Source organism: Sparus aurata, chromosome 9, assembly GCF_900880675.1.
Source record: "Sparus aurata chromosome 9, fSpaAur1.1, whole genome shotgun sequence".
Classification (NCBI taxonomy): domain Eukaryota; kingdom Metazoa; phylum Chordata; class Actinopteri; order Spariformes; family Sparidae; genus Sparus; species Sparus aurata.
In genome coordinates this window covers 35,336,291-35,361,433 of record NC_044195.1, presented here as the reverse complement: position 1 = coordinate 35,361,433, position 25,143 = coordinate 35,336,291, and the positions used below count along the sequence as shown (strand labels likewise).

Sequence of the window (25,143 nt, the reverse complement as noted above, 5' to 3'; positions counted from 1 at the left end):
TCATTCATGAGCGACTTGTGGCTGTGATCAGATGTGAAGCATCCACTGGGCAGTACTTTGCCCAACTTGTGAATGAGGTGCTGGAGACCATGAACCTGGATGTGAGGCAGTGTACTGGAAGTTCCACCGATGGGGCCTCCAACATGCAAGGCCAATATAATGGCTTTTCTGCACTGCTGTCCGAGAAGTCCCCCACCCAAGTCCATGTGTGGTGCTACAAGCACATCCTCAACCTTGTGCTGGCAGACACAACAGAGTGTGTATTGGCAAGCGGCTCTCTTTTATTCTTGTTCAACAACATTGCTGTCTTCATTAGAGATTCCTACCAGAGGATGAACATCTGGGAGAAGGAGAGCAAAGACCCAAGACACAGACGTCTCGCGCCCATCGGAGAAACACGCTGGTGGTCCAAAGACGTTGCTTTGTCAAAGGTATTTGGCTCTTTTGGAAAGCCAGATGGGCCCTGTATGTTGATGTTCTCCACACCATCTCAGCCATTAAAGCTGTGAAGACCATCAGCACCACTGCACGGGTCAGTGCAAAGGTATTTAAAATCTATGTTAAAAAAAAAAAAAACTGCTGTTAATTTTGCACTATATCATGTAAATATGTATATATGTCTATTTCTTCCCTTTTTAATCTTATTGCTTATTTTTGCTATTGTTTCTGTTCTTGTAATATGTTTCTGTTTTTGTAATATTCTGTTGCTGCTGTGACAAACAAATTTCCCCGTCTGCGGGACATAAAAGGATTTCTGATTCTGATTCTGATACATCACCCAGCTCCTGAAGTATGAAACAATACTTACAGCTCAGATTTTCCTGAGAATTTTCCAGGTCACCTCACCGGTCTCAAAATACCTCCAGACAAGTGGAATGGACATCCTGACAGCTCAGCGGATGGTTGTGGCTGCAGAAACACAGCTGAAAGATATGAGCAGAGATTTCCATAAAGTCAAGGCAGCGGCTGACACGTTTGTCCAGCGGGCCAACAATCAAACACAGGAGCAAAATGAGGAGACTGAGCTGGAGGCTGAAAGAAGAAATCCATGCCTGGAGAGATGTGCCGAGATGAGGCTGTGACTGATGCTGAAACATCATATGAGATTGATGTCCATAATCAAATTATGGACACAGTTTTAGGAGCGATTCCTGAAAAATGGCACTTTGTATGCTGATTTGGCACTTCTGGACCCAAAAAACTTCAACCAGGTAACAGCTCATGCTGGTGGTTTCCCAGAGGCAGCACTCCAACAGCTGAGCAAGTGTCTGCTGTCATTTGATGACAGAGCAACGGTTGCCAGCTCATCGGTCTGGCAGGACAGTGGAAGAGGTTAAAGACATCTGTATTTGAGGAATACACAAGCAAGACAGCAGAGGATGGCCCAGAGGGTGCCGAAGATGAGGTGGAGATGGTTTACAAAAAGTGCTCGTCTTGCAAGGACTGCGCACTATGTTGCTACCGTGTTCTGAGGCAGTACAACCTCCTCACAGATGCACACCACATCATTGGTCTTGCATACAGGTTCCTGCTCAGTCCTGACTGACTGACTGACTGACTGACTGACTGACTGACAAAGACCAAAAAAAGGTAAAGACAGGAAAGGTTCTTGAGTAGAGTGAACCAAGTGAATGTCCAAGCTGGTGGGCTCGCCAGGATTTTTCACATTTCAAGTTTTTAGTTTTCAAATGTCAGTTTTCTATTTTCAGTTTAGTTTTCATTTTCATAAATGTTCTGTGTTAAGTTTTTACATACTATATAGTTAGCTTTGTTGTTTGTCTATTTTAAATAATATTTTTATTTAAATGGGCTTATTGTTGTAATTTTGTTGCCCTCTAGTGGTTTACTCATGGTAGAGACAGTCAGTGTCATTCAGTTCTAACAGCCTGGCAAACAGGTCGGCCAAATGTTATTGTATCAATGACCTGTTTGCATTAAAATCACTACATGCTATAAAATCACTATACTGCTGTAATTATTTGACTGTAGGCTACTTAAGGGTTCAGGTTAATGATTACTGTATGATTATCGTCCAAAACAACATCAAATGCAGTTTTTTTCATCAAGGTACATGAAGCTTCTGTTGCCGGCTGGCTCCCAACACCGCGCATGAAGTGGGCCGGTCTGTCAATGACTCCCGGGCCACTTTCCCCCCCCAGTCCGCTCCTGTTGGACCGGGGCCTTGCCGAGCCTAAAATAACACACTCACCAAACTTACCTGAATCTGCCATCTTAGACGATGACTCCTCTACCTCTGCAGTCTCTGATCTCCATCTTACCTCCGCAGGGTGTGTGGCAGGACCGGGGACTGGCTCGAAACCCCTACCAGGGCAAACACCGGGCTCACAGACACTACAGCAAGTGGCTGGGGATAACATGATGAGATTGAGGTATAAGAAGCATAACAATGCTAACCTCTTGGTAAACGCCACCTCCTCTGACCCTACCACTAAAAGCACCTCTGTTGAGCCCATGTCCCAGACATCCCCGGTCTCCCCACGCACCCGCAGCGAGCTACAGACTGCAGAGGTGAGGCCCAAAAAGCTAGCACAACATGCCAAGCTAACCTCTCACCCCACCAACCACAGGTCCGAAAAAGGTCACCGACTGACACACTGGCACCTTAAAGGTACAAAATACAAACCTTTTTTTGGAGCTTTTAATCTACAGGTGAACAAACTGCTGGGCCATGGATGGGAGACCAGCGCGGACGACAGGAGAGGATGCAACACAGAAAAACTGAGGACTTAGATGCCTTCAGGCCCCATAAGAGCCTGCATTCATGAGAAAAGTTGTCTGTTCGTGACCATCATTCCTCCCAGATAGAGATGAAATAAAGTCTTTCCTTGACATCAGTGTATGCCTGTGTATTGCCTCTATTGCTGTACATTGTTCCAACACAAAAAAAAAAAAAAAAAAATTGGATTAAACACTTACCTGTACTTACCTGTCCTGAACACCAGGGCTGGAGTCAGGAGTCACCTACCAGCTTAATCCAGCAGGGGTCCTCCTTCCATCACTCTCATCCTGCTGCTCTCCATAAGCCTCACAGGCTGATCAGCAGGCCTAAAAACAAAATACAATAATACAATTGTGGTGTAACACTGGTATGCTTCATGGACAGGTAGAGATGGGGAAGAACAAGGGATATGGGGGAAAGGAAAAGTAGGAGAAGAGGAAAAGAGTTACTTTATTTAATTTTATGATTTACATGTTATTATAACATAGGCTTAAAAAACATTTTAAAAAAAAGTATTCCCTTATCTTTAACAGAATACTGACAAAGGTGAAGTCAGCCCGAGGAGGGCGGCGGAGGTTCAACCAGCGCAGATTGGAGATCAAGTCTTCATGACTGCGATATCAAGCCAAAGGTTTATTTTGTCTCTCAACTAAAGCCTGGACAAGCAGTGACGCAGGCAGAAATCCTCAGGGTCATGGAGGAAGACAGGGGTTGAGAGTGACTGAGTCCTGTGGGATGAAAACATTCTGAACGTCCAGAGGAAACTGTGGGAGCCACTGGATAACAAACTGAAACATGGGAGTATAAAAGCTTATATCACAACAGAAGGAAATGAAATAATCAAGTATGAGATTTTAGAAAAAAGAAGAAGAATGAAGAGGGGAGACACGGCCGTGACTCATCGTCCAGTAAAAATATTTTAGAAAATAATTTTGCAACACTTATTTTCCACTTGGAAACTCGAGCAGAATTCAAGGGTCAGTTCAAGCAATATTTTTTCTTCAGTTTCTCAGTTTCAATATTAACTATTTACAAGTAGGCTACCACTGTGAATCACAGTTACCAGAAAGCAATCTGTGCATGTAAACCAACTCAAGCTTCATAATGGATTTTCATTGCATGCAACTACAAGTGACATGGACATTTGGTTTATCATTTAAGCATGGTGCTGATTTTTGGATTTTTTGTGGGGAGGATTTTTTCAAAGTCATCAGCAAAAAACTAAAATCATCAGCAGAAGATGGTTTTGGGTTCAGTTGGGTGTTCCAACAGGACAATAATCCCAAACACAATGGATCAATCATTCCAGAATTGAGGTTTTGGAATGTTCTTCCCAAAGTCCTGACTTGAACCCCATTGAGAACATGAGGACTGTGCTGAATAAAGAAGTCTGTATCAGGCAACCAACACATTCAGTTGAACGTCACCGATTCTGTCATGTGGAACTGTTAAACATTCAGTCAGATGACGACCAGAAGCTTGTGGATGGTTATGAAAAGCACCTAACTGAGGTGAAAATGGTCAAGAGACATTTCAAAAGACCTATAATAAATTAATTATTGAACCAAACTTCATGAATGTTTTGGTGACAAAGCAGTTTGTGTTCCACTCATTCTATCACAGAAAATGAGAGCTGTAGAAATCAATGGAACTCCAGACTGCCATGGCATACATGTTTTTACAAGTAGATGTAACTTTTGACCACTTTGGCTTAAAAGTTAAAAGGGTTTGGGTAGAAGAATCTCCAGATTACAGCTCATACTGTAGGTACTGTATGCAGAATTTCACTTGAGTCAAACATGACCAGATGGTGGCAGCATACCGTTTAAATAGAAAAAAGGTGCTGCGTGATATTCAGAGATAAATAGTTTATAGCTACTTTGACTCAGAAACCATGAAGCTTGAAAAGCCCAATGTTGGTATTTAGGTAATCCTGTGTGAAAACAATTGACTGTTCCTACTGAACTTGGATAACCACTAGTGGTACGCATTTGCAGACTGTAGAAATCTTAAATCATTTCCCAAATCAGGGGTGAAATGCTCTGAACTGCAGACAGGATGGAGGGGAAATCAACACTTAACATTGATGGATTGTCACTCGGCTGGTCTGGGAACGCCTTGGGATCCTCCCGGAGGAGTGAGGAGGTGAGGGAAGTCTGGGCGTCCCTGCTCAGACAGCTGCCCCCACGACCCGGCCCTGGATAAGCGGAGGAAAATGGATGGATGGATGGATGGATGGATTTGGCAACGTGGAGTGTGCATGTGTATCTTTGCTGTTGTTCAGTAAATGTCACAAGAAAAGCAGTAAAAGCTTTTGTTTTGGTGTGTGTTGTGTGTACACACCTCTGTTGCAAGATGTTCAACATCTGCAAGAAAACTACTTTTAATTTACTTATTTCTGTTCCTCAACAGCTTGTTATTAGTTTGGAGTAGTTTTCCAGTTTTACACCTGGCAGCAGGGTCAAAGGAATACTACATAAAATCAGCTGATGCTGCCTCCTGAATGGTGATATTGTTACTGAGCTAATTAACCGGCTGTTGTTACTGGTGCTTACCACTCATCTGTCCAGAGCGCTGTACAGGAATTCTATATGATACATATATGAAAAATGAGAGTTGTATGTCATGGAAGTTTTGAGTTCCAATGAATTCTACATGTTCTTTACAAGTGGATAGAAACTTGTTTATTTGTGTGTGTGTGTGTGTGTGTGTGTGTACATATATATATATATTACAGTACACATGACAGTCAGTCATTACAGCGAGCGGTTCTCTGCAAAAATCAACCTGAAAACGACCCGTAGACAATCATATGGAAAACATAGCAGCATTTCACTACAGTTTCAATGTCTGTATGTAGAATATGTCACAGACATGAAGAGCATACACACAGCAGGTGAGGAGCAGCTTCTCTCCTGAGCGCTCTCTGTCTTTCACTTTCACAGTCTCTCCCTCTTGTTCTCCCTCCAGCATTCTGGCTCTTTCAGCAGGGTAAAGGAAAATCATGTCATCATATTTATTGATCATTATCAGAGTCAAACTCCATGTAAACAGACAGGGCTGCTGCAGCCTATGTGAACACAAACAAAGGAGTGAGCGGTAGCAGCTAAGCTATGCATAGCACAGGCATCCAGTGTGCCCAACCGGTAACAGTCTGTGACGATTGTTAGGATTTTGGGTTTGGGTTACAGTATATCCACAGCCAAGTCCAGGGGACACTGAACATTTAGATTTAGATTTTTGAAGATGTTCACAGAAGGAGCATAAATGCCAGCAGAAGACCCTAAACTTGGCCTTTTGTCAAAGTAGCTCAGAGATCTTTAAGATCATTACAGTGTGGTCGACACATCCTTGGAAGTTAAACACCAGTTCACACCTTGAATCACACTGCTGTAACAAATCACATGACATCGGAAATAAAAAGGTAGCGAGCTGCCTTCGGTAGAGTACCGGCCTCAGAACGCTGTGATGCTGTTTAAGTGAAACAGATCCAAACCTTGGTATTGATTCGAACTGTGTAATTATCTGAATAAATTTGTCACATGTAGGGCAGCCTCTAATGCACTGCATCACACTTTCCCAATGGAAGCCCTTCCTCACCAGAAGGGTGCAGATGGTGCTGCATAATGTTGTCTTGCACACTGGGAGACCGAGTGGGCACTTTAGCTAAGCTATTTACAAGATGAACATAGCCATCCCAGAGCCACCATGCTAGTAAGACTAAGGATACAAATAACTAACTAACTAAAATAATTATAATTTGTTAATATGTAAACATAATAGAAATTCTGTCTTTCATTATTTTTTCTTTAAATTTCAGTTTTTTAGCAGTGTAATCATATTTGTCATTTCATTTTTACTTTGTACATATAGTGGTGTGAAAAAGTGTTGCCTCCCTTCCTGATTTCTTATTTTTTTGCATGTTTGTCAAACTTACATTTTTCAGATCATCAAACAAATTTAAATATAAGACGAAGATAACACATCTAAAACATTTAAGTGTGACAAACATGCAAAAAAAATAAGAAATCAGTAAGGGGGCCAACACTTTTTCACACCTCTGTAGACTCTGCATGCAGTGGCTAATTGTTAAGTTGATTTTGGTAACAAAATATAAGTGGAGACACAGGACATAAGATTTTCTGGTTCCTCTGTTGTCTCGAACAAATTGAGGGTTTGTGTGTTAGCCTGAGGCTGGTATTCACTGAAGCTTCCCTCTAAAGATGTGCCCTCCTGAAGCCTGGCGCCTGGGCTGGACTGCTGTTCTCCAGGCTGCATTAGCAGGTTGTATGACGGGTTAGAAAATACACTTCTGAATGGAGAAGTTGGGGTGTCTATAGCCAGTGAAGTGGGGGGTGGTGGGAGGTTCTTTATCAGGGGCTGGTTGTAGTAGCCCCCTGGAGTTTGTGTAGAGACAAGAGGCTCGCCGTCTTCAGTGACATATCCTGCTGTCACTGGTACTGAGTCATAATGCAGCTCAGAAAAATCCAAGACTTCTGCTTCATTATCCACGTGAAGAGGACGACATTTATTTGCACCCTGTAATACAGACAAAACAAAAACATTCAGATAAATGATTGGTGGTGGCCGAGTGTGCAAGAATGCTCCAAGAGAAGAAAAAAAAAGCTCATGTTCGCCAAATATTGAAGGGCTAATTCACTTCCATACAGTTGCTTGTGAGGTTCAGAGATGAGACATGCAACATCAGTTTCCAGCGGGTGTCCATGTTTTCCCGAGCAGATGCACCAGGACACGTTTAAATTGGGAGCTGGGAATACCAAGTCTGAAGTACCAACTTCTGACTTGCAATGGATTGCAGCATTTGACCCGATACCAGTGTCTACATCTTTCTACCCACACAGACTTTCTGTCTAAATTCTGAAGAGCATTGATGGCATTGTTGTGGCATCATCAAGGTTGCTTCATCAGACTTTCGACAGCCTCTTTCCACACCATATAAGACAAAGTACAACTGACAAGCACGCTGATCTTTGTGAGATCAACCCGAGAACCTACCAGTGGGGCCGGCCACGTCAACACTGGCTCTGGGACCGGAGGATAGACCTTCTGTTTGATACTGTTGATGGATGAAAGAATGCAAGAAAATAAATCTCAAACAAAGGTTGGGCAACATCATGCACACATTCAAATGGTGCCATCGGAGGCAACAATTAGGCAAATTTCACAGAAAAAACGGTTGACATGCTCACCATGTCCAGTGTTTGTAGCAAAGGACTGTGATGAGAGAAAGGACGCCAAAAGAAGTGAGCAGGGAAATGAGGACAGGCTTGACCAAGTTATCTGCTGTTGAGTGAAGACAAATAGCCCAGATGAAGAAGAGGAGTAAAAAATTAAATCAGTTAAATAATGCAAGATTTAATGTTCTTCTCATTATTTTACTTCAAAAAATGAATATCCACACAAGTAGAAACAGTTATCTGAAAGGGAAAAGCAACTTACTCAGCGGATTCAAGGTGACACTAATATATGTAGTGCCACATTCTCCAACTGCTGTCAGTGCCTTCACTTCGAACTTGTAGTTACTGATGTGGAGGTTTGTTGCTGTCAAGCTGGTGGCCTCAGTGTTCACTAAATCAAGACAAAGACATTACTGTTGCATCCTGAACAACCTTCAAGGTCACAGTTGAACACGAGAGTATTCATTGTGCAGCAGTCGTTGACCATCATACGATATGATACGATACGATACGATATGATACGATACGATACAATACGATACGATATACTTTATTGTCCCATTCAGGGAAGTTTGTCTTGGACTCAACAGCTGCGCCATAAATACCTTGACAGCCACAGTGACAACAAACAATACATCTTCAGCCATAACATCACTGACAAACACATAACAGTATTGCACATATCCCATAACAAAACACATACATACACTATACATAAATAATACATGCAAAAAGATCACCATAATAAGTTCGTTATGAAGACATTTAATATTACAACTGTGTTTTATCAAGTTGAATGTTGCATAAGTGAAGTCAGAACACCAATCTTAAGGTTATTAAATCCTGATATGTAGCAATGTGTTCTTACATCTGTGAATGTGTATTGGGTGCTGTTTGTAACCCTGGTTCTCTGATTGGAAAGTTGCCTCCTGTTACAGCAGACTCCCACTGGTGTGGTAGTTCTTTGGTGCTAGCTCTTCATCTTAACACAAACAGCAGGTTAAAACAGTCTGTTGGAAGCTCTTCTTCCAGCAAGGCCTCTAAATTAGAGGACCAAATACATTGTTTGTAATGGCTTTCTGATCTGAAGCCTTTTCAGCATCCCCACATCAAAACTGATACAAATCCCTGCTGACATGTAAATCCATTTGTGTCAAGTGCACGAGTCACACAGTCTGCATGCTCCAGAAATGTTCTCCTCTGTTCCTACTGCAGAGCAGGAAGGTGAGAGTCCCAAACTACTGACCAAACATTCTATTGTAGTGATAGCTGAATTTGAACTATATTATATATCCACAGACATATACTCTTTTTATTTCAGAACTGTTTTTAATACATGAAATTCATTCTGAAATTAATATGGAAAAAAATTGTGGTCTGTTATTAGAAAATGACCTGGGTGTCACCTACCTGTGCTGACATTGAAGATTTCATTGCTGTTGGACCAATAAAGAACGTAGCCTTGAATGACAGCAGACTGCTCCCTTTGATTTATGTGGTCCCAGTATACCTCAACATCTGAATTCCGCTGTTTCCATTTCAATGACTTAAACAGGCCGTTTTCTATTCCTGGTATAGAGAACATGGATGAAACACTGTTGGACATTGACTGACAGTGCACCACACTGAAGTCAAACAATTGAAACTTACTTGTTTCTCTGACATAGTCCTCTAATCTGTTCAGTAGCACTGGAGCTCCCTGGGTACAGGCATATACAGATACTAAGTATCTCACTCCGTCAGTGAAATTTTCTGGAGTGAAGAAATAACAAAAGAGATGTTTCATGAGAACGTGGAACACTAGATAGGTACAACTGCCTTATGTGCAAAGAATAAGACTTACTTGAAAATATCCCAGCACTGGTTTGATTGGGAGCAACTTTCAGCCACTCAGCCTTGCAGTGGCCTACAGTGGGACACCAGTCAACTATGTAGCCACAGCTGGCTGCAGGACTCGGAGACCAGGACAGGTTGAAGCCACCGCCGCTGCGAACTATCCAGGAACCGTTTGCTCTTTCTGTTCCGTCTGTAACTTAGATTTGACATAAAGCTGCAGGTAATGTATCTGTTAATTCACACTGAGGAGAAAACAATATCTTAAAGGCATCCTCTTATTCCATAAATGTGTTTGATACACGTCATAAGACCAGAGCTTTGCCATCCTCAGTGATTCAGTGATGAATGATGAAGAAATGCTGGAATTTTGGCTTTCAAATCCCACTTCGAAGCAAGTTCTCTTTTACAACACGTCACTCTAATCAGCTCTGAATGTGAGGCTACTTTACCACATGTGTCAACAGCAGACCACCAAATGGTTTGTCACAATGTTGTTAAATCAGCTGTTACACATCAAATGACGGAAACACCACGATTCAATTTTAACATCTTGTTTTGACTGTTTTTAGCGAGCCACAGACAAGAATAAATGTCGTCAATAAGTGTTTCTTCAGGCTGGAGATGTCCCGAGTTTTGTCAGAAATATATTTTCTTTGTCTCCACTAACACAGCTGGAAATCACCCCATTCCCATAAACCTCTTGGTAATAAAGTCAGGTACTAAAAATGTGTATGCGAACGTGATAAAATACATTATGTAGCCTGACACGAACTAAGTTGAACGTTGTAAGTGGTTTCCACTTTGTGAAAATTCACACAGTTGATTTCCAGTCAGCTTCTTTATTCTTTCCCCACTTGCATCTCACAAAAAACTATCATTGGCTTCTGTTTGGTGCATTAATGTTTAACCAATTCTTTCTCAATTTTAACGTCCTTGAGTTTACTTTACTGTGTTGACTCACTGTTTTTATTCTACCTGTATTTCACCATGAATATTCACTGACATTCAGAATCTCTTTGCATGGAGCGCTGGTCAAGACAGCAGCAGAAAAAGGTTTCACATAACGGAAGAAACAAGCGACTTACTTAAAATAACCAGCAAATTACACAACACCAACATGCACAACTGTGTTCGCTTCATACCTGGTTTGCTGCTGGGGATGGTTATGGTTGATGGAGATGAACTGCCGTTTTCATTTCTAGCTGTGACTGTGATGATATACTCTTCAGTCGGGTCCAGACTCAGAGCCAGGCTGTCACTGTTGTAAACGGTTGTGTGTTGCGGTTCTTTCCCTCGTGACCTGGTCTCTTCCCAGGTCACTCTGTAGTCTTTGATGATTCCATGACTCTGGTTGGCCAGTGGCATCTGCAGAGAGAGAGATAACAGCAGGACCTCAGTGTACCTGGCATGTGTGGAGATCATGCGCTCATCAACATCTCTGAGAAAAAGGAACTCTTTTACTCTTATATAATTCTTTCATGGTTTACAGATTAGTTTAAAGCCATTAAATACAACAACTTATGGGTTGCCACAATGTTAAACTAGCTATTAAAGCTGGTAAATTATTTTAAAAGCATTTTTCTCACCATCCCAACAACAATCCATAAATCACATACTCAATAAAGGACAATATGGTGTCTGTGGCTGTCACAGGCCTCTGACAAGCTCATCCAATCATTTCATCAGGCCCCAGTGAAGTGAATCAGTGTCCGTTCACTCAAAGCTGCTGCATGTTAGGACCTCACAGCAGTGGGCACCAACTGTTCACTGTGTCACCTTTCCTGGTACATTCATGCTTCACACTGCCCAACACAAGATAAAGTCACAAACTCTTCATATTTTGCTGTTTGCAGCAGCAGAGCGTTGCAGCTGCGGATCACCAGCTCATCAACCTCTGCTATATCATCCCGGTCTCTTAGCTTATGTTCAAAGTATTTTCTAGTGTTGAGATGTTTCTGCTGCCTGTGCTCCAGTTGTTTTTTCCAAACAAAACTTCGTCTCCTGCTCATGTGCAGAACCTGTAGCACCTCTCTGTTCTGCTTCCTCCTCCACTGGCTCACCTGAGATCCCTCCACGCTGCCACCAGACAACCTGCCTGCCTGCCCTCCTCGTCCACTATCTCTCCAAGAACTCCGTCCTAAAATAAATTCCTTTAAATGTGATTTCCAGCCTCTTGTCTCTGCATTTTAACACTTGAGTTCTTATGAATTTCTCTCTCCTACTAAGCAATAGTGGATGGTTAACAACACTTAAATAAACCCATTTAATAGCAGCTTCTAAAGGCTTTAGAAAGAGGTTCCCGCTCATCTGACTTACCTTCCAGAGGATTATAGTTTGGTCACCCACCACCTGCCTCCACACATCCAGAGCATCTGGAACTGTGGGACCAATCAGGGAACAGGAAATATAAACACGATGCTTGAAATGATCAGATACATTTTGTTGTTTCTTGTTTCAATACTCACCGTCGCCCCTTGTGTGGAAGCTGACAGTTGCGCTCCAGTCGCTCCATTTCCAGAAATGCTGTGTTGTTGCACATCGTACTGTTACACTATATTCCCAATACGGTATCAGATCATTCAGAACGGTAAAATTAAGGCCAACTCCAACGTATTCTCTCTGGGAACAAAACATGGACAAGACTGATGTTAGTGTAGGTTACTAAGGACTGCTGATGGTACAGGGTCACTTTACCTCCGTCCTTTGGTCTACTCACTATGGTGTGTGTTTCACCGTCACTAATCTTTACTTGGCATCTCATGTTGAGATTACTGTAGAGTTGCACCGTCCACTTCCACTCCAGGGTGACATTTCTGGCATTAATACTTGAAGCCATCATTGCCTCTGGAGGGAACATGTGCACTGAAACAAAAGAAGAAGAACAGTCAGCTGAATGTGATGATAACAGACATTTAAGAGACAATTCCTGTGCGTTAAAGTTATTTGACCTGGTTGAATTCCAAACTGCACAAATAATGTATACAGCAAGAAACAAACTACAGCCAGGTAATATTCAGAAACCTTTGCTAGCTGTAAGTGTTTCAATCAGCAGTGTGGAATCATATGTGCATGGAGCTAAATCAGTGTCCAAGCAGGATCCAGTAGAAAAAAAGGAACTGTACATAGTAAGATGGGAGCGCAGAAAGGTGCACAGGTTCAGGAATGGAAACATAATTATAATAATTAGTGTGTTGTGCAGAAGGAGTAGGATTAAAGAAGTGTTCACTTCTCCCTGCTGCTTTTAATGTCAATAGCCAAATAAATATTTTACCGCATAAACTGCTCATTTTCTAAAAGATGTACCTCTTTCCTTCAGGTCTGCTGAGTCTACGAGCTCCACCTTCCCAATCCTGTTAGCTGCTGTTAGTGTCCAGTTGAATTCACCAATGTTAATGTCCACTTTCACATTACATCTCGACTTATCTCCCTTTTTCTTCAATCCATCCTCTCCATCCCGACAGTCCCTGAGACACAAATGCAAGAGAAGGTTATTTTAGCTTTATACATTTCCAAATGTCAGTTTGATCAATCATTGCTGAACTTAGTTCACAGTCCGTAAGATTACACTTCCTGTTCTTCAGCTGCTTCTCTGCTCCTGATATCTCTCCTTACCAAACCAGGTAACTGGACAGAGCCATTTGTAGTGAATTGTGGGATCGGTCAGTCAGGTCGAGCTCATGTGTGAACTTTCAGGATGATGGAGATGTGTGAGGGGATGTAAGCCGGGTTTTATAAAAGTCACGACAAGAGATTTAAACACACATGCACGTGTCCTGTTTTGTGTACACACAGATTTCTACTGAATATACACAGAGACATAAGTTTAGTCCTTAAAACAGAGAAAATATCTTTAGTGATTTTAACATTCACATCTCTCTCTCTCATTCACACACACACACACACACACACACACACACACACACACACACACACACACACTGTATATGTGTATATCCTCCTGACTACCAGTAGTTCAAATTTGTCCTCTGTGGAGGACATTTCTAAACCTGAATATCTCCCACCCACTTTATACTACTAAATTAACTCCTTTTGCTATCTACAGAGGACATTTAGGGCTTTTCAATGATACCAAATGTGAAGGGGTGGGGCTTTGGTACCTTTCTCTTCCTCATTTAGGAAAATGGCAAGCACATTTTATGGGAAGAGGAAAAGTAAGCACATAATACTTTTATTGAGCAAATTTTGGCTTGAAATGTTGTTGGCATATTTTATATATGTCTCTTAACAACACATTAAAACACTGTCTGAATTTTTTAACTGTATTTTAGCATAGTATTTAACTGTTTAAAATGTCCTCTGTAGTGGACATTTGTAGTTATTTCCTCCACTTTGTTCTGTTTTTTCAAGTGAAAAGAAAGGGAGTCATTCTCAGAAGCACCTTGGTTGCCATCAAGGTTCAGTTTCACTTGTATGGCGTTCCGATGTCCACTGTAGTGGACTGTTACGTAACATGGACATATGATATCGCAAAAATAAAAGCTTTTTTTTTCAAAGAAAATGTTTTCAGTATTCTAATTACCTTACAAAGATTGGGGAATTTAAAAAAAATGTGATTGACAATATCTTTTTTCCTGGTAGTCGGGAGGATATGTACACATGTCACGGTTCGGTGCACGCAGTCACGTCTGAGCAATTTAAAAAAATAAAACAGTGGAGTCGTCACTGTACTGCAGGTGGCGGTAATGAGCCTAAAAGCTGCCAGAAACGGTCATTACAGAAGAAGAAGAAGTCACAAAAACAGGATGAAGAAGTGAAGTGATAGAACATGAGGAGTTACAGGAGCCGCCGGCTTTATTTAATCAGCTGAGGCTTCCCGGTACAACGTGGTGACGTCACGCCGCGGGTGGAGGACGGAGGTGTTTCCCGGAGGTTCGGTATGTCGCTTCAACACCTCACACATGCTAACCCACATTAGACTGCATCACCCCGACATATCTGTCTGTAGTGTGAGGAAAACACCGTCTGTGGTGCAACAACTTCTCCCTGCTGCTTTAATCCACCTCGACATTCACACTGACGGTAACAGCGTCACAGAAGCAGCTGACATCAACATCATGCGCCGTCATGCTGCAGTACAGGAGCCTGGCCTCCTAATATGTTTTATTCTACTTATTTTTTACTTTTAAAACATATGTATTTTTTAATTATTATTATTTTGCAGTCAGTTGGTGTCTGGTCAAAAAAAATGAAAAAAAGCTTTACATGTTTTTTGTTTTCGTTGTACCAAATCGTGACTTGTGTGTTATCTAATAGATAAATATAAATACACACACACACACACACACACACATATATACACACATATATATGTAAATATATTTATATATACACACATACATACATGTATATATGTGTGTATGTGTTTGTGTGTGTCTGTGTGTATATATATCAGACAGACTTTTATCATACCGTCCGTGTAGGTGGTAAACTGTTGGACTCTTCCTGAGCGATACTATATTGTCTCTTCCAGCTGTCCAGTAACATTCGACTGACTGCAGGTCCCGGGTCTCACACTGAAGGTCCTTGTCCTGAGGTGGGTCTGAGTCATGGCAGGCATAACAAATGAACAGTCAGCATTTAATCAGGTGTATTTCAAGACTCCAAAATCACAGTCCAAACCATATCAGGCCATACTCACAGCCAATATAAGCACAAGCCCCAAGATCTGGGGTTGTACAGTAAAGATTGGTGCAGGTGTGCTCTGATGCTTGGGTGAGTTGGACAGTCAAGGCGAATGTTTGATTGGAGATCTGTCGTGATTCGCTGGACCCTGAGCTGAGCCCCTTGATTGTCGGTGTACTGTTGAAAATTTCCCCTTCTGGCAAAATGCAGCAGAAGGTGAAATTACTGCCAAATTCCAACAGTGCGTCCCTTGGATAAATCCCAGGCCTTTTTACCATTCCTGCAAATACAAAAATAAGATATAATAAGCATCTGAAAAGACTGAATGTTTGTCAAGATAAAACAAATTAAGCAAAGTAAGCTTAGTATTAACCAGGATGAATATCTTCTTGTTTCCATTGGCTCGTCTGCTGGTTGTATCGTGACCTGATCCCGACTGAATGGCGAAAACACTCCAGTGCAAAAGGGGACGTCCAGCTCCACGAGTGAGGAGATCCTATCTGGTCACGCATCACAGAAACTTCCCCCTAAAAACATTTTCAAAACCAAATTAGAGGTATATTGTTTGGCTATTCCAAGCACTGGTGTTATTGTTAAAGTCAGCAATGCTGGCTCAGGAACTCTTACAGTAGGTTGGATGGGAAGATCTGGTTTGAGAACCACCAACTCATAAACGAGCACATCGTGTACTGCAGAGCATGAAGGCTCGTCCTCCGTCCACGTTAATGTGATCATCTGGCCAGAGCTAGTAAGTGTCAGATTCACTGGTCCACACTGGAGGACAGCTGAGGAAAAAAAAACAAAACATTTTAAAGGATCTTTATCTATCTGCTGGCCTGCAAAGAGACGGACAGTTATGACATCAGCAGCTAGCCTGCAGGCTGTACTGGGAGGTTTTATTGCCTTATTTTACATTTGAAAATTCAAATCACAGAGCTAGCCGAGGCACGAGCTGACCAATAATACATAAAACAAAATTGAAAAAATATTCAAATATTATTAACATATATACACATTTTTAAAATGTTATAATTATCAGCTGTGTTGTTCTCTTGTTGTCCTGTGTTGCTGTAGTTCACATGTGATGGCTGAATCCTCTCCATGAATAATATGTTTTGGCATCCCTTATTCAGCATTTTAAAGCATATAAATAGAAAATAGATGACTAATAGACGACTTTCAGACTGTAATGTATTTTTAATCAGATACAGGGACACATAAGTGTTCACTGCTACAACTTTCTTTGTGTTGTTGTTGCTGACTAAAGATTAAAGTGGTGTGTTTCCACCAGCTTGGGTCTACAGAGCTCCATCTGGTTACTGCACGCTTTTATTTTGGAAGCGAGTGTAAAAATCTCAATGCAGCACGATTATTCTTTTTTAAAAAGCTGTCAGCAGGATATGTGATGACATGGTAATGTCTTTATTAGTGTCTAAGTAAGGTTAAAGAAATAATGTAATGATATAATAAAAAAAAATGTCTTCATAAAAATGTGTTTATTCACCCAGAACAGACAGATTACTTTTCTGTGTAATCACTGTGTTCAGAGGGACCATGAGGGCTCACAGGTGCCATCCTGTGGTGTTCAGAGGGTGATGCATTGAAGCACTACAACAGTGTTGTAAATAGAGGTCGACCGATTAATCGTTTTGGCCGCTTAATCCGCGCCGATAGGACGTTTTACAAACTATCGGAATCAGCGGAACTTGGCTCTGATAGTGGCCGATGGCTGCAGTCTTTTCCACAGCGCCATAAACTGCTTCCTCCTGCCCTGCTCTGTCTGTCTGATCACTGGGGGCGGGGCTGCTCTTCACACACACTCACACACACACACACACACACACACACACACACACACACACACACACACACACACTCACACACACACACACACACTCACACACACTCTCACACACACACACACACACACACACACACACACACACACTCACACACACACACACTCTCACACACACACACACACACACACACACACACACACACACACACACACACACACACACACAGAGCATGGGAGAGAGAGTGTGCAGCGGCAGAGAGAGAAGTGACCCAGGTGGAGACGGCGACACGCGTTATTGTAAGTGCAATAAAACCTTCACGAGTTGAAAGTCAACAAACATAACGTCCTTGGCGGAGACAATAAGTACCGCTTGTTCAACAAGCATAAACGTACATCATCGGCATAAACAGCGACATTTCCACCGGCACGTTTTATACGACCACAGTGCTTGTTAAGCTAACAATTAACAGCTTGTTAAGAACACGCTAAAATGAAAGTTGTCTGTGTGTAGTCTGTTCATCTTAGTTTGACATGAATCTTTTAATTTTAACTTTACTGTTGCTGCAGTGGAAACAATATGTTGTTATATTTTAAATATAAATGAATTCCTGTTCTGAATTTATTCTTTAAAAAAAAGATGATTAAAAAACAAACCATTCTTTAGTAGTGATAAAGAACAGGACTGTTAAGAGTATGGATAAGATAAAGATAAAATCCTAACATACCATCCAGAGCTGGTTTGTGGTTACAGCCGGACTGTGGGAGGATGAGAAGGTCACAGTTTAAATCCTTCACTATACGCCTTGTTTAACCAGTCTTATTTTGTGATTATTATTTGTGAAGGATCACTTAATCCCCCCCCATATTAAAGTGCAACTTAAATCATCCATGTAGATTTTAATAGATATTGATCACATATAATAACATATAGCTAATAGCGAGTGAGTGATATCGGCCGATTAATCAGCTATCGGCTTTTTCCTGCTCCAAACTATCGTTATTACATCGGCCTTTAAAGGGACAGTGTGTAATATATCAAGTATTTAGCGCCATCTAGCTGTGAGGTTCTACATTGCAACACTCCTTTGCTCACCCCTCCCGTTCTGAAGACGTTGGAGACGTTCCGGAAGCTACGGTGGCCCTGACGGACAAGAAACTCATTTTCAAAATATGGACTCTTTCCCAGCAGCGTCGAGTATTTCTACTGATTCAAGTAATGAGGTAAAGATGTAGTTAGTTATTGTTATTGTTAGTGACGAGCGCTTTCGCTGAGCTCCCTCTCAGTTCTGCAGTCAAGCTAGCTCTGAGCGAAAACACGTTTAGCCTTACTACGTAGTACCACGTAGTGCTTTGTGTCCCTCTCGGCAGTCCATAGTTTTTTTAAAACCAGAAAGACATGGCAGCCTCCATAGAGCTTGCCCGTGTTGTGTATATTCAGATAGGTAATTCTTCACTCAGGAGGATAAGTCAGATTATTGGCAGAGGTAACTGTACACCAATGAGGACTTACTTATGAACGAAGACGTTGATTTGAGTTAATAAATTACTTAAATCGTTACACACTGTCCCTTTAAAAATCGGTCGTCCTCTAGTTGTAAATAACATTCAGATTGTTTAATTGAATTTATTTTAAGTGCTGAGGTGTCTGCAGTCAGCTGATGACAGTGCCTCTGCTTTTAGATACACTTTAATTTAGAATGGACAGTTTCACTGGAACTACTTCTTACTTATCCTCAGTTTCATAGTACCCTCCTGTACAATGACAATAAAGACTATTCTATTCTATTATTCAGCTAGACCATGGTATGATAAAGGTTGTAGACTTTTTTTTTAATCATGTTACTTTAATAAATTGGAATTCAGTATATTGATCACACAGAAATAATTCTGTTAATTCTGGGTTTTAATATGTGCATCTGATGTCTTTCTCATGTTCCCTCAACAGAAATTTAGTTTGTTTCATTTTTGGTTCAGTACAAGTTATGAAACAATTAAAATAAGAGCCAAAATAATTGTATTTAACATTCTAATGAAAGGGTAAAGAGGCTGCATATATAGGCACACAGCGGTAATAGCTAACAGAACTACAGACCTACAGATGTAAACAGTAAAGTATAGCAGGTCCTTTAGAGCTGTAAAGAATATCAGACGAGGAGAGAGAGGATTACATACGCACCGTTTTCTTCACCATTTCCATCTTGTGTGCTCATGCAGACCAGTGAGACCAGTAACAAGCATGTGATCATCATATGGGCAGTTTTTCCTTTAATGTTAAGGTGAACTTGCCAGCAAGTCTTCATGGATTTACCACTTTAAAACAGTAATGAGACGTGATACCTGTGTCAATAAATATCACTTAGTTTAGTGTAATAATGTACGTTGACTGAAGAGCATATTCCTGAGCTATTCTATAAACATTGATAAAATGAAAACACTTACATGAGAAGCTCCGACTGGTTGTTGATCTTGCCTGGTTTCATTTGAACGTTAAAGAGAGGAGAATCAAACAGAAAGAAAACACAGAGTCAAGTTATTCCCTGCAGCAACACTCCCTTCCAAAGAAAACACTCATACTTGTGTGAGCGCGCATGATTGTGAAATCCATGTGGACTGCGAGGCAGGAAGTGGAGTGGCTGCTTTCTGGTAATCATGAGTCACAGTGGTTAGGTCGGACATGCCTTCCACTGCCTTCTATTGCACAGTAGTCTGGTACTTGGTAATGATGCATGCAAGTGTTGACAAACAAAAATAGAGTTTGCCTATGGCAGTACTGTGGTCTTCATCAGGACAGCAAAGACATTCTCTCTCCTTCTTCAGGTCAGTCCACACTGGCAACAAAAACCCCATAATGTTTTTATCTGGACGCCCACTGGCAGCGTCTGTCGACATACAAAACAGGTTGATATGATCTGAACGTCCATTGACGGCCAGAATTGGTTGATAAATGTCACTGAGATTATGGGCCTGTATAGCCCATAATCAGTTGATAAAAAACACTGTAAAAAGACGGAGTTGGGTGGAGAGACAGCATGGCTAGGAGACGGTGTATGCATCTTCCCATGGCCATATAAACACAATGACAGCTTATCAAACTGACTTTACATTTCGCATCCCTCATTTAATCCCGTCACTTTCATATATTGCATCAGGATTGTGCATTACATTCAACCTCCTCTGCATAATTTACTTGTTTATGTACATGTCACCTTTTGCTCTTGTCATCTTTCACTAAAGACAGCTGGGGAACATGAAGCTGGACAGACAATGGCAGCAGAATGACTTTAGTTATTTAGATAAATGAATCTCTGACTGAGAGGTACAGGTCGTCAGATGAAGGTAGCAGTCAGGTAGACAGATCTACACTGTAAAAAATGACAATAGATTTTACAGTAAAAACGACAGTACAAACAAGTAAACTCTAAAAAGGTTCAATACAGTACATTTTTAGAACAGTGAAATTCTGTAACTATAAATATCAGTCAGAACTGAAATTTTGAAATCTTTTTTTCTTTTTTGTGAAAAAATACATTACTCCACTGTTTAATACTCTCGCACTGCGATTATGCCAGAAATACGCCGTAATATATAACATTCTTGATTGTCGATGAACCGACTCACTCCAGTGGTATTGATCATTTCCCCTGGACCAGATGTGTCAGCCCTGAACGTCACTTCTGTCTCCTCTGCTGCGTCGGACCACTCACTCATTACATCTGAAGCTTCATTAGCCTGTCCATGTATCAGTGACACAAATGTTTTCATTCAGCCCGGCAATCACAGCGAGGCTCAGTGATAAAGTGCCTGAGGTCCTGGCTCCTTTTGCAACTGTGACAAAACCTGTGGAAAGTTTCACAAATGACTCACAGCTTGTTTCTCTCCTCGATTCTGTGACAAGACGACCAAAGAAATCTCCTCCCTAATGAAACCCGAGATCTCAAGCAGGCCTGCAGGAAAATGGAACAAGCGTGGCGCAAATCTAAATTGAACGTTTTTTCCCTTGCCTGGCATGATAGTGTACTAAACTATAAGCGTGCTCTAAATACTGTGAGAACTGCATATTTCTCCAGCCTAATAAACAATAATAAACACAATCCTAGATTTCTCTTTAACACTGCAGCTAAACTTACTCACAAACCACAGTCGGTGAGCTGTGCACCCTTTAATGCAAATGATTTCTTAGATTTCTTTTGCAATAAAATTGATGAGATCAGAATGAAAATTAACTCATCATCTCTGGCTTCCTCGTCAAAGTTTATTAAAAAATATCCTGCTGCTGATTCTCAGTTAGTATCATCTCTAAACACTTCTGAAAATATCTCTCTTGAGATACTGTCTAAAATTGTCTCATCCTCAAAACCAGCTTCCTGCATCCTGGACCCCCTTCTGGCAAAACAGCACTGGGACCTACAACATTAAAGATATAGTTCATTTATCACTCATGACTGGTGTTGTCCTGCTAGTTTTAAGTCTGCTGTGGTTCAGCCTCTACTTAAGAAACCACACCTCGACCCAGGATCACTAAATAATTATAGACCAGTATCCAACCTTCCCTTCTTCTCTAAAGTCCTGGAAAGAATCGTGTCCCAACAACTTTCAGGCTACCTGCTTGATAATAATCTTGTGGAACCTTTTTATTCAGCTTTCAGAGCCTGTCACTCGTAGTCGTAGCTGCTGTAAGAACGGAGGAATCTGCATCCTTGGCAGCTTCTGCGCCTGCCCACCGTTCTTCACAGGGAGGAGTTGCGAGTACGACCAACGTGTCAGGAACACAACAACACTGTACTGCTCACTGCTCTGCATTTACACTTCACGTCTTAGAGGCACATCGTCTATTATCTAACCAACACCTCTGACTTAATTATTAAATGAATCTCTCCCTCACACTGGCAGTTATTGTTTCCCTAGTTGAGACTGTCATGTTTATCTCTGTGTCTGTAGGAACTGTGGGTCCAGTCCTCACGCTGAGTGGGTTCAGAGAGGATGCTCCTACTGTCGCTGTGGTTACGGCGTCCTGCACTGCTTCCCCCACGTCTTCCATAAAGACTGCAGAAGAAACACACATCATTGTACTCTCCTCTTTGAAAATTTGGAAACAATTCAGGCAAAATTTCAAACTTTCAACACCAATCTCATTAAGCTCTATCTGCAATAATCATTTTCCTCCATCGCAGACACTGCTTTCACTAGTGGAGAGAGGTCTGGTTCGTTTTTCAGATTTATATTCAGATTCATTTTAATGATCTCCGTGTTAAATTTAATTTACCTCAGTCTCATATGTTTCAATACCCCCAAGTGCGGAATTATGCTCGTACACACTTTACTCCTTTCCCTCAATCTTCAGCGGGATCTCTTATCACTGAGATACTCTCTCTTCCAATTGCTTGTAGTAAGATCTCATTATTATTTGACCTCATATCGTCTTCGAACATGTCCTCCCTTGTGAGGCTCAGGGATAGTTGGGAAAGGCAGCTTGGCTCTGATTTGACTGATGGGTGGTGGAGAGAGGCGCTGATCAGGGTCAGTTCTACATCTTGTTGCGCTCGTCTTAGTTTAATCCAATTTAAGGTTCTCCACAAAATTCATTTCACAAAAAACAGACTTAGTAAGCTATTTCCAGGTACAAATGATATTTGTGATAGATGTGATTTATCTCCAGCAGACCATGTTCAAATGTTTTATTCTTGTCCCAAACTAGTCAATTTTTGGTCATGTTTTTTTTATATCAGGTTAGAACTCTGCCCACTGATCTCCATCTTTGGGTACCTCGTACTCCAACTAGCCTCACTAAGAAAAACTCTGATGTTGTTGCTTTTGCCTCCTCCCACTACCTTCTGGTTAAGTGATTTAATGTCTTTCCTGTCTTTGGAAAAAGTTAAATATTCCTTAAGAGGTTCAGCAGCCAATTTTTATAAAAGATGGCAACCTCTCATCAGATATGTTAACACCCTCAACTCTCTGGACTCAATTTGAATCAATTTAATGCACCCATTTTTTTGTTTGATCAAATTTTTAGTGAGCACACTGGGCATCCTTTATTTATGTATCTATTACTTATTATTATTTCAAATTTTTCTCTTTCGCCTCCCTTTATATTATTTTATATTTTATTTTATTTTTATTTTCTTCGTTTATGTATGTACTGATTTATCTTCACCTACTAATAAATTATTTTTATATTTATTTTTACTTATTTGTTTATTTATTTGTATTATTATCATTATAATTTTTTCTCTCTCCCTCTTTGTTCTTGGGAGATGTTCTTTTTCCTGGTTCTTTGTTCTAATGTACCATATAAAAAAAAAAAAAAAAAAGGCTGGAAAACAGCTGTGGAATAACTGTAATATATTGTATGGATGCTTGTGAAATGCTGTTGGCTCTAAAAGTTGACTATTTTCCAATCAACCATGATTTTGTGGTTGATGAAGTTTTTCCTTTGTTTGTGTCTATGAAAACTGTACAGCAGAGACTTGTTTAGGGTCAGCATGTGGTGAAGAGCAGTCCCTGTTTAAAACTCCTCATTAGGTGTGTTCATGGACGTGCACAGCCCCAGTATCTGTGTTCACTCATTCATGTCACAAGTGAGTGTCTGGAAGCTTTCCATACTGTCATTTCACCAGCTGTGAAGTTTTTCATTGGAGTACAGCGGAACAATTACTCGTTTCACTGTCAGAATTCGAGCCATTCAGTCAGATAACATTCAGAAGAATAGAAGAGCCACACGATTAAATTATTTTATCCCCCGTTGAAGTTAGCCAGGCGCTAAACTGGAAGTTTGCTGGCTCAGTCAGCAATCCAGGCATTTTCAAAGACAGAAAGTCAACCGTGTTTGGCTTCAAAACACACCTGAGCAGCTTTCATAGGAATGGAGGGGGCTCTACCTCTCAGCTGTGTTCAGTTATAAAACGTCCATGAGAACAAACTGGGAGATACTGTATTGACTGAATAGTCTGTAGAAACCTGTGAATCAACATTCTGACCGCTTTTTTCATGAGTTGTTCCTGAATCACTGTCAACCAGCCTACTGAATCATGTTTTGTGTTTCTTCAAGTAAAATGAAACTCTGAGTGGTGAGTTGACTCAGTCATTACAAGCTGAACTCAAACAGTCAGCAAGTTTAAACACTTTTAACTTCTTGTAATCTTTCAGTTAAAACAGAAGCATGATAAAGAAAGGGACACAAATAACCACAGCAGAGACATACTATAGTGCTGATAATCATGCTTTATTAAATCAATAATTGGAGAAAAACTCAAGGAGGCTGCGAAAATAATCAACGCTAACAACTCTAACTTCAATCAAACCAAAGTGCTGAGCGAGCCACGAGATCATGCTACTCCGTCCTCGTTGAACGCAGCAGTGGTTGGTGTTTGCTGCGGTACATCTGCTTTGGGGCGCTCAGCTTGACAGACATGAACTTCTAAAAACTAACACACAAACACACCACAGACCTCCAAGAGACAGCTCTGCCTCTGCAAACAAGCACAGGATTGACTCTTATTTACTGTAATTGGCCAGGTTGATGGTATGACTGAAGAGTTGAGCGGGTGGTTGTTTGCCAGAAGCAGAGCACAAAACAAAAAATAAACACTTGTGCTCAGGGAGTGCAGGCCGCACGCACTATGAGCATGTCATCGAAATGGCGGTATGACATAATCAGTCAGAGCGCGAGGTCCAGTCGTCCTGCTTACATGAGGGTAGATGCAAACAGCACTCAGGATCTCACGCTCTTGTTACCATTCAAAAGCACCGCTCTTACTCTTCAGCAGTGCATTCATAGTTCTGTCTCTGATTGAGTTAACGTCAACAGGGAGCCTCTCCACCTGTTGAGGCAATCTTAAGACTTCAACTTATCGTTGAGGCACAGAGTTTAGTTTCTAAGTTTAACAGGGTATTCGTTCCTAGTGAAACTTTCTCCTGTTAAACCA

The 25,143-nt window shown here is 41.2% G+C and overlaps 2 protein-coding genes and 1 long non-coding RNA gene across 6 annotated transcripts; 2 read left to right on the top strand and 1 right to left on the bottom strand.

Moving 5' to 3' along the window:
* Positions 1–5,742: 5,742 nt before the first annotated feature.
* LOC115587984 (leukemia inhibitory factor receptor-like) lies at positions 5,743–19,805 on the bottom strand. Of its 4 annotated transcripts, XM_030428202.1 has the most exons (19): positions 19,658–19,752; positions 19,395–19,555; positions 17,944–17,974; positions 16,045–16,202; positions 15,791–15,944; positions 15,434–15,697; positions 15,205–15,334; positions 13,078–13,238; positions 12,491–12,636; positions 12,240–12,393; positions 12,091–12,152; positions 10,917–11,139; positions 9,782–9,970; positions 9,589–9,690; positions 9,349–9,507; positions 8,201–8,329; positions 7,951–8,044; positions 7,757–7,817; positions 5,743–7,279 (listed from the first exon to the last, which is right to left on the bottom strand). In XM_030428202.1, exons 2-19 carry the CDS (start codon positions 19,413–19,415, stop codon positions 6,830–6,832), a joined length of 2,688 nt encoding a protein of 895 aa, XP_030284062.1. In that variant the 5' UTR covers positions 19,416–19,555; positions 19,658–19,752; the 3' UTR covers positions 5,743–6,829. The 4 variants fall into 4 exon arrangements, with proteins under 4 accessions (XP_030284062.1, XP_030284059.1, XP_030284060.1 ...); XM_030428199.1 differs by lacking the exon at positions 17,944–17,974 and having other exon boundaries at positions 19,395–19,528; positions 19,658–19,805; XM_030428200.1 differs by lacking the exon at positions 17,944–17,974 and having other exon boundaries at positions 9,782–9,964; positions 19,395–19,528; positions 19,658–19,805.
* Positions 14,492–16,708, top strand: LOC115588013 (uncharacterized). The gene is made up of 2 exons (XR_003985257.1): positions 14,492–14,669; positions 15,266–16,708. It is a non-coding gene; the product is annotated as an uncharacterized LOC115588013 (long non-coding RNA).
* Positions 19,806–21,740: 1,935 nt separating the features above from the next.
* On the top strand, positions 21,741–23,398 carry LOC115588012 (cryptic protein-like; the record flags this gene model as incomplete). The annotated part of the gene is made up of 2 exons (XM_030428245.1): positions 21,741–21,997; positions 22,157–23,398. Coding segments are annotated over 2 exons (471 nt in total), but the record flags the coding sequence as incomplete, so codon positions are not given.
* Positions 23,399–25,143: the final 1,745 nt, after the last annotated feature.

Coding starts and splice junctions, on each gene's coding strand:
- LOC115587984 (XM_030428199.1), bottom strand. CDS start 19,698: ATGAAACCAGGCAAGATCAACAACCAGTCGGAGCTTCTCAT. Junction 19,529..19,657: donor AACCAGTCGGAGCTTCTCAT/GTAAGTGTTTTC, acceptor ACTGTTTTAAAG/TGGTAAATCCATGAAGACTT. Junction 8,330..9,348: donor AATCTTCAATGTCAGCACAG/GTAGGTGACACC, acceptor GTCTTGATTTAG/TGAACACTGAGGCCACCAGC.